This window comes from Cebidichthys violaceus, unplaced genomic scaffold (assembly GCF_023349555.1).
Source record: "Cebidichthys violaceus isolate CVI_PGR_0920_01 unplaced genomic scaffold, fCebVio1.0.p SCAF_30, whole genome shotgun sequence".
NCBI classification, from domain to species: Eukaryota; Metazoa; Chordata; class Actinopteri; order Perciformes; family Stichaeidae; genus Cebidichthys; species Cebidichthys violaceus.
The window spans coordinates 2,328,177-2,337,748 of NW_027176484.1; the positions used below are offsets into that span (position 1 = coordinate 2,328,177).

A 9,572-nucleotide genomic window follows, 5' to 3' on the forward strand; every position below is an offset into this window, starting at 1 on the left:
AAATAAAATAAAATAAAATAAAATAAAATAAAAAAAACAATAAATAAATGAATAAAATATTATTTAACCCGGTTGACCTGGCCTGACTGATCCTGGTTTGCTGCCAGTGGACAGGTTTTTTTTGTTGCGTTAAAAGCATTTTTACGGATGTTATTATTTTGTCATTTATGTAATTTGCCCTTTCAAAAGGCCCAGGCACGCACGCACGCACGCACACACACACACACACACACACACACACACACACACACACACACACACACACACACACACACACACACACACACACACGCACGCACTTTCTTCCTCTTCTTCACCTTCGTGTGAGGCAGTCTGGTTTTGACGTCCAGGTGTTCTTTAGCTTTTGCTCATTTCATGCCTACAAGATCTACAATCACACCGTTCTCCCATACACTGACTCACTATATGATGTTAGCTGGCCTGTGTATCTCACTGTTCTTGTTGTTATGTTTATGCATTGTCTCTTGTCTTGCAATAAAATAAAATAAAATAAAATAAAATAAAATAAAATAAAATAAAATAAAATCTAATTGCATTGGGGATAAAATACGTTTTGTATTTGTGTATGTACATACCACCTGCTAAGTCTGTTGGATCTGTCGTCTGATTTTTCACGAGCCTCCTGAACGCACCACAGGGCTCCGTGTTGGTCACGTGACCCCAAGCGGCAGGCGGGCTTATTTTCAGCTTCCCCTTCGCTTTTTTTTGGGCACCAATGTCGGAGGTGTTTGTGCCTGGAGGAAATGGACTCTGGCAATGCTATATGGATTTGATCGTTCAGAGATCCGATCAGTTGAGTCTGTGAATGGCGCCAAAACAGGACCCTAAACCTAAATTTCAAGAAGGTCGGTAAACGTTACAGAGAGATGATGATGATGATGATGATGCCTGGAGGGGGGCGGGTTTGTTGTTGTTGTTGTTGTTGCTGGTCCTGCTCGACAATAGTGGTCTCCAGGGAGGGTAGACAGAGCCCTCAACGCCTTTATTATCGTCCGTAGATGTGGAGAATGCATTTAAAACACACTCTACATTGACACGTATCAAAGCTTATCGCCCTAAAGTGAAGCTTAAGGTGTAAAACAGCCGTTGACGTTAAGCTAGCGGCTAACTAGCTTGTTGTTTATGCTACGAGCTAAACCTTTATCCAGTCACTGACACACAAAAGAGTCTCCGAAATGCAGTCAGTCCAGTTCATATCAGTTTAAAATACATCCGAGGAGTGTCATGGTAGCCTAACGAGTACTTATACTTCAATATATGGTGGTATTGTTGTTGTTTTTCTTCTCATTTGTCTTCCTCTCGTCGCAGGTGAAAGAGTCCTGTGCTTTCATGGGCCATTGCTCTATGAGGCAAAGGTTTGTTTCAATACCAACGTCACACGTGTTTTATTAGTTCATTATTAAACTGCAAAAACACAAATGTGAGCCAACGATTGACGCAGACCTGTGTGTGTGTGTGTGTGTGTGTGTGTGTGTGTGTGTGTGTGTGTGTGTGTTCTTGTTTTTCAACAGTGTGTAAAGATCAACATAAAGGATAAACTGATTAAATACTTCATTCATTACAGCGGATGGAACAAAAAGTGAGCATCTTGGTTTGGATACAGTTAGTTTTTTTTGCTCGTTTATCTCAGACCCACTGCTGTGAATAGGATCAGTGCGGGCGTCTCTTTATTTTTCACGGTGTGATGTTGTTTCACGGTGTGATGTTTCTTTTTGCAGCTGGGATGAATGGGTTCCTGAAAGCAGAGTTCTCAAATATGTGGACAGCAACCTTGCGAAACAAAAAGAGCTTCAAAAGGCCAATCAGTGAGTAGAGACGATGAAGACCTTATTTTCCTGTGAGACGCACTCCCTGATGTAAAATCTTTTGTCATTTTCATTTGGATTTAGTAGTAGTTCCTTTACAAGGTGAAACACAGTGATTTTGACATTCTAGTATCTGGACAAATGTTAGTAAGACACATTTGAAGTGGGTTTATCTCATCCTCGCTATTTGTTTCTTCTTCCCCAGGGACCATTATGTCGAGGGAAAGATGAGGGGTTTAGCACCAAGCAAGAAGATTGCTGCTGTGCAGCAGAAAAATGTTGATCTGTAAGTGTCCACGTTGTTTTCCCCCCCATCTCCAATAATTCCACATATTGTAAGCAGACATACTGTTGGCCTCACGATATCTATATATATATATTATGACTGAAGTAAAGCACGCATGTGTGTCCTGACTGTAGTCACTCTGCAGGAGCAGATGTGTCATATCATGTCGATGTATCACGTCCTCCTTATTTACTCACTCACTGTTTTTCTGCATCCTAGGAAAGTGAAAAAGGCAAAGCAGAAGAGTGAGTATAAAGTTTCTTTCTTTATATTAATCTAAAAATCACAAAATCTGACTACACACAGACTTGTTGTTTACCTGCCTGAAAGCACTCTCCTGTTTTGGGAACTTGTTATGGATTTGCAACAACCTGCCAGACCTTTTTTTATTTTCCTTCATAATTTTGTGAGCTGTAATTCGACGTTTGGGTTTTAGCCCCGGGGCCGGGTGAAGGCACCAGCAGTGGAGAAACGCCGCAGGGGCCGCGGAAGAAGAGGGCTCGGGTTGATCCCACTGTGGAGAGTGTATGTATCCTCCGTTATTAATAACCCTGTGGACTCGCACGAAGACAAAACATACCGGATGATATACAGCTTACACAATAGCTTGGTGTTTTGTTAATGTACAAAGCTGGGGGGAAAAAAAGAATAACTTAGTTTTAAAGAGTCATTTTGATCACTAGGCTTCTGAAATGTCAATGATTGCAACAACAACTGAGCATTTGAATCAAACGATTCTTTTATAAAACTGTGAGCAGAGAAAATATTGAGATGCGAGGGTTGAAATGCTTTTTAAATTAGATATTTCAAACGGACGGCTCTAAATATAAAGCCCTCCTGCCCTTTCTCATTTCGTCTGGCTCACACAGTTGCTTGAGCAGTTGTTGAGTTTGATCGTCGCGCCCTGTGGGCCACGGGGTTGTTTGATCTCTGATTTCTTTCTGGGGAGTTAAATCGTTCAGTTTCCCACAGAGAGCAAGAAATAGCGTTAAATGTTGGCACCATGCAGACACGGTAATCATGACCTGTTTACCAACCAGGGTGTCAAAAATGTCTTGAACGTCATTAAAGATCAGAACGTTGGTCACAGAAGTACGTTATTCTCTTCTATAAGACCTGCCGGCAATTTCCCCGCTGCAGGGAAGAAGTGTTGCATTCTGGGAGATTATAGATGGAAATTAAAAAAAACAAAAAACTTTTTTTAAATTTTTTTTTATAGAAATTGAATTTGCATTTGTCTCCAGGAGGAGATGTTCACCAACCGCGTGGAGGTGAAAGTGAAGATTCCTGAAGAGCTGAAACCCTGGCTGGTGGACGACTGGGACCTCATCACTCGACAGAAACAGGTGTGGGGGGACCACACACACACACACACACACACACACACACACACACACACACACACACACACACACACACACACACTGATCTACTTCAGCTATGATGAGCTGAGAGCTCAGAAGTCTGTGTGTTACAAATTCTTACAGACACCCTGCTTTTAAAATCCTCCTGTGACAAATTCAGTGATGGAAATTCCTATTTATCCACAATCTCGGACTTTCCCACAGTGTTCAAACCATCAACCCTCAATGCTTAAATCCTCTCAGAGAGCCGATTGATTCCTTATCTCATCCGGTGTGTGGAATCAGATCTGTTGTTTAGACGACATTAGACACGTTACTGACCATCATTTGCCATGAAAACTCTTCAATAGGCGGTAGAATGGACAGCTGCACATCAGAGCTGTCCAATGTAGCGCAGACAGGAAGTGTCACAATTAAACCGAGGATGAGATGTGGAGTAATGGATGCTTGAAAGTCTCTGACTAAATCGAGGTTTTCTGTTGCTCACAGTTATTTCATCTGCCTGCTAAGAAGAATATAGAGACTGTTTTGGAGGACTATGCAAACTATAAGAAGTCAAAAGGAAACTCGGACAACAAGTAAGAATAAACAGCCTGACTTTCTTCAAATGGTGTTCATGTCGTCCTTAAAGTTTAACTTTGGTATTTTTCTACCTGGATCCTATTTTCCCATGTTTTTACTGACGCAGTAACTTTTTAGTGTATATACTTTGTGTACAGTTTAGCTGTAAAAGGTGAGATTATACGCCTCTTGTACTATCAGCTTTAACTTCCTTCTCTGAACAGTTTACACTCAATCATGTGCAATTTGCCCAGCATGGCGCCACTTATGCACATTGTTTTTTTTAGCACATTTATAGCAAATCATACATGCAGCTGGCCGTTTTCCGAAATAAAGACTGCAATTTGATTCGATTCATTTCAGTGAGTTGTGAAAATTGACTACGGTGGCGTTGACACTAATGAACCCGAGCATGAAATGCTAGCGTTGATCGATTTCCTATCTCATGAGCGTTGTTGTGACTTCCTCCCCCCACCCCCCTCCTCCGCTCAGGGAGTACGCAGTGAACGAAGTTGTGTCGGGGATTCGGGAGTACTTCAACGTCATGCTGGGCACTCAGCTGCTTTACAAGTTTGAGAGGCCGCAGTATGCTGAGATCCTGGCTGAACACCCAGACATGCCGATGTCGCAGGTGTACGGAGCTCCACACCTGCTGCGTCTATTTGGTAGGGACCTCGGACACGGGGACACACACACACACACACACACACACACACACACACACACACACACACACACACACACAGGTGAACACTGAACCATCGCTTTGAAATGAGCGATGGATCGTTTCCAATGTGGTGCAGAAACTCAAGCGCCTACCTGTATTGTAAGTGCTTTTTATAAGTGCTTTCAAACCATTGAATTGGATTCTTTGAGATGTCTTTTCATACAGCTGATGTGGCCTTGGAGGTGAATCACATGTTGCACACGGTCTTTTAGTTCTTGTCTGTGAAATGTTCTCCACAGAAGCTTGAACACTGTGTCGGGTTCACAGACAAACGATCACCTTGCTATCTATGTTTCCTTTGTCCAGGACAATCCCACACACACACACACACACACACACACACACACACACACACACACACAGTGTTTTTATAAATGTATTTCTCATACTGACGTTAGAATTGAGTTGGCAAACACTCAGAATGTCATGAGGAAGAGGGTTTCCTCGTCACTAACCAGATGCATAATCAAACCTCACATCTAGACTTGATGGTAATGACTGCTCTCTATGAAGTGACACATGATGTCACAGTGGCTGATGTCAAATTGCCCCCCCGACTGAGGTTGAGCAACTTTCACAATACATCCCGTGAAAAGTGTCCCCCAGCAGAGATTTCTACTGAGGTAGCGTTCCCTTTTTGATATCTCCGGTTGTTTTCGGCAATGTTGTAAATCAACGACTGCTCTGTGGCAACGAACACAAGATCCGTTCCCCAAATGTGAATAAGAAGCTTCGTTTGAACCGTATTTTATTTAATGGATTAGCCCCAAAAAACAGAAATGCCCCTTTCTGTAATTGTATCTACATTATCAGGATGCTGCAGTTCTATCAGATATACTCATGAGTATGACAGGTTATTATCTCCGACGGGAGAGTCATGCGATTGTTTGCGTGCGTGCGTGCATCATTGCGCGTGCACCTGTGTGTCCGTCCACTTTAAATCTCGCATTCTGCTGCAGCAAACTGCATATTGTTGTGGGTGGCCCTCAGCTGCTGTCTCAGAGAGACACAGTGTGTGTGTGTGTGTGTGTGTGTGTGTGTGTGTGTGTGTGTGTGTGTGCGCGCGTTGCAGCTGTTCGGCATCCAAAGACACGGTTAATTCTGTCTTTTTTTTTTTTTTTTCATTGGGCATCGACCTCACGTTTAACGCGCGTCAATAAATAGACTTGGAGCCTAAATACAAACGCTTCGAGTCGCGGTTACGCCCGTGAGACGGAGCTGAGACGCACGGAGCCGGTGGAGACATCTGCACAGAGTGAAATGAGAGCGCGTCTGTTGAGATGTGCGAGTGACAAACACGTCTGATACACTTGCAGTCTGAACGCTGGGTCAGCCAAGTATGGATTATGTGTTCATTCAATCCAACATTACAACAACTGTGCTGCAGATCGCTTTCTAGTTCAATGCAATTTTTATGAAGCCCTTTTACATTCACTCAGTATCGTTTTAAAGTCTCTTTCAGTCTGCAGTCTCCTTCTGCGTTGCTCCTCACACACGTCTCCTTCTGCGTTGCTCCTCACACACGTGTCTTTCTGCGTTGCTCCTCACACATGTCTCCTTCTGCGTTGCTCCTCACACATGTCTCCTTCTGCGTTGCTCCTCACACACGTCTCCTTCTGCGTTGCTCCTCTCACATGTCTCCTTCTGCGTTGCTCCTCACACATGTCTCCTTCTGCGTTGCTCCTCACACATGTCTCCTTCTGCGTTGCTCCTCACACACGTGTCTTTCTGCGTTGCTCCTCACACATGTCTCCTTCTGCGTTGCTCCTCACACGTCTCCTTCTGCGTTGCTCCTCACACACGTGTCTTTCTGCGTTGCTCCTCACACATGTCTCCTTCTGCGTTGCTCCTCACACATGTCTCCTTCTGCGTTGCTCCTCACACATGTCTCCTTCTGCGTTGCTCCTCACACACGTCTCCTTCTGCGTTGCTCCTCACACACGTCTCCTTCTGCGTTGCTCCTCACACATGTCTCCTTCTGCGTTGCTCCTCACACACGTCTCCTTCTGCGTTGCTCCTCTCACATGTCTCCTTCTGCGTTGCTCCTCACACATGTCTCCTTCTGCGTTGCTCCTCACACATGTGTCTTTCTGCATTGCTCCTCTCACACATGTCTCCTTCTGCGTTGCTCCTCTCACATGTCTCTTTCTGCGTTGCTCCTCACACGTGTCTCCTTCTGCGTTGCTCCTCACACATGTCTCCTTCTGCGTTGCTCCTCACACATGTCTTCTTCTGCGTTGCTCCTCACACATGTCTTCTTCTGCGTTGCTCCTCTCACGTGTCTCCTTCTGCGTTGCTCCTCACACATGTCTCCTTCTGCGTTGCTCCTCACACATGTCTCTTTCTGCGTTGCTCCTCACACATGTCTCCTTCTGCGTTGCTCCTCACACATGTCTCCTTCTGCGTTGCTCCTCTCACGTCTCCTTCTGCGTTGCTCCTCACACACGTCTCCTTCTGCGTTGCTCCTCACACACGTGTCTTTCTGCGTAGCTCCTCACACATGTCTCCTTCTGCGTTGCTCCTCACACATGTCTCCTTCTGCGTTGCTCCTCACACACGTCTCCTTCTGCGTTGCTCCTCTCACATGTCTCCTTCTGCGTTGCTCCTCACACATGTCTCCTTCTGCGTTGCTCCTCACACACGTGTCTTTCTGCGTTGCTCCTCACACATGTCTCCTTCTGCGTTGCTCCTCACACATGTCTCCTTCTGCATTGCTCCTCACACACGTCTCCTTCTGCGTTGCTCCTCTCACATGTCTCCTTCTGCGTTGCTCCTCACACATGTCTCCTTCTGCGTTGCTCCTCACACATGTGTCTTTCTGCGTTGCTCCTCACACATGTGTCTTTCTGCGTTGCTCCTCACACATGTCTCTTTCTGCGTTGCTCCTCACACATGTCTCTTTCTGCGTTGCTCCTCACACGTGTCTCCTTCTGCGTTGCTCCTCACACGTGTCTCCTTCTGCGTTGCTCCTCTCACATGTCTCCTTCTGCGTTGCTCCTCACACATGTCTCCTTCTGCGTTGCTCCTCACACATGTCTCCTTCTGCGTCCCCCAACAGTTCGTATTGGAGCCATGCTGGCCTACACTCCACTGGACGAGAAGAGTCTGGCTTTGCTGCTCAATTACCTCCAAGATTTCCTCAAGTAAGGTTTAACTGCCTCCACAGAGACTCCGTGTCGTGTTTGGAAATGTCCTGTTTCAGCCTCGGTCTCATGAGTGCAGCCAGGTTGTTGAAAATGCTCTTAGCATGAAATCGATTTATTTATTTTTTTTTGCCCTGGATGCATTTTATGATGCACAGCTCTAAAGTTTAGGCTCCTTTTATTTAAAATGGTTTCACAGTTGATGGTCTGTGTGATGTGTCATGTTTGTTTTGATTCATATTCGACATCATTTATCAAAAAACTAAGTTTGACCAGCACTGCACCATATATTTACTGTCTGAAGTATGGTGACGTACCACAACATGGAGGAATTGGGTTTTTACTCATTCACGATAATTCAATTTTTTCATATTGAGCTGAAGTATTTTAAGCTAAAGCACCAGACTAGTCAAATGATTGATGGTGAACACATTATATTTATTTTATATGTATGGCAGCATGACTTTACTCAGTCCAGTATCATTCATACTGTTAAGCCAGAGGCACCACACCAGATTTGCAGAGATCCGTGTTAATTCAGTCCGCTTTTCAGACTTGAAGTCACAGACATAGCTGCATTCATATTTTATATATATATTCATATTCATAGTTTATAAAACATTGAGGAAGGCTGTCTTATTAAAATGTCTCTGGACTCATCCCATAGCCACAGTATAGTCATTTCTATGATTTTCTACAGGTTTGCTATTTCATACAAAAGTGAAAGAAACACAAATTAATATTTTTTTTTAATGTTCTAGCTCCCCAGTGGATGTGTCTGTGTTTGAGTCCTGCAAACTGAATCTGAATTTAATGTGAAACGTGTTTTTATTTTCACATCTTGTGTTTATCCAGAGAACAGGACAAGACTCCTGCTGGGACTCTTAATTTGACAGGATGGAGGATGGAGTGATAATCTTCCCTTCTTTTAAAGCCTGTTGATTTAATCCCCTTTTGAAGGCAGACAGCCTCACTATCGTTATCTCATCTAAAACGTACTTATCTAATATTTTAGATACTTGTCTCGGACACGACAACTGTTGAGGGACAAACGTTGTTTCAGCTTTCAGCAATGACCTTTTTCTGTCCCGCTCCACAATGACGATCCGTTCTGACATTTTCTCCAGGTACCTGGTAAAGAATTCATCCACGCTCTTGAGTGCCACCGATTACGAGGTCGCGCCCCCAGAGTACCACCGCAAGGCCGTGTGAGCGCCCTCGGCTCTCAGCGCTCCTATTAAAGAGACCTCGTTACACCACATGTAGAATAACCGCTGCTTCCCCCGTGAGTGCGGACTTGGAGGACATTTTTCCCTTGAACTGATCCGCTCCCTCCACAAAGGTCTCAGGAGCTTGTCTCACACACACAAAAAAAACGTATTTTTTAGTCGAGTCTCTCTCCTCTTTTCTCTCTCTTTGTTCTTTTATTTTTTTTAAGTTACTGTTTCCACAAGCAGCTCTTAGGTGTTTTTAGATATTTGTTACTGTTGCATGTATGTATTTATTAGTGTTCGTTCTGCCACACGAGGTGCAATTTAATGCTGGACCACATGGTCATCGCTCAGCAGTTGATGTTTTTGTATCTGTATCTTGTTCATTTGTATCAATTTGTAAAAAAAAAAAAAAAAAAAATAATGTTTCTACACAATTGACATGGTTTATCGT

General features: G+C 44.0%; 1 protein-coding gene across 1 annotated transcript; it reads left to right on the forward strand.

Moving 5' to 3' along the window:
- The first annotated feature begins 720 nt into the window (after positions 1-720).
- On the forward strand, positions 721-9,559 carry LOC137882194 (mortality factor 4-like protein 1). Its single transcript, XM_068724360.1, has 12 exons — positions 721-866; positions 1,330-1,376; positions 1,533-1,600; positions 1,740-1,826; positions 2,032-2,112; positions 2,332-2,357; positions 2,549-2,637; positions 3,357-3,458; positions 3,966-4,054; positions 4,530-4,702; positions 7,823-7,907; positions 9,035-9,559. The coding sequence occupies exons 1-12, from the start codon at positions 827-829 to the stop codon at positions 9,117-9,119; spliced, it is 972 nt and encodes a 323-aa protein (XP_068580461.1). The 5' UTR covers positions 721-826; the 3' UTR covers positions 9,120-9,559.
- The last annotated feature ends 13 nt before the right edge of the window (positions 9,560-9,572 follow it).

What these genes read in the sequence shown, in the direction of transcription:
- LOC137882194 (XM_068724360.1), top strand. Translation starts at nt 827, where the DNA reads ATGGCGCCAAAACAGGACCCTAAACCTAAATTTCAAGAAG. An exon ending in TAAACCTAAATTTCAAGAAG is followed by an intron (nt 867 to 1,329) that starts GTCGGTAAACGT and finishes CTCTCGTCGCAG; the next exon opens with GTGAAAGAGTCCTGTGCTTT. An exon ending in ACACCTGCTGCGTCTATTTG is followed by an intron (nt 4,703 to 7,822) that starts GTAGGGACCTCG and finishes GTCCCCCAACAG; the next exon opens with TTCGTATTGGAGCCATGCTG.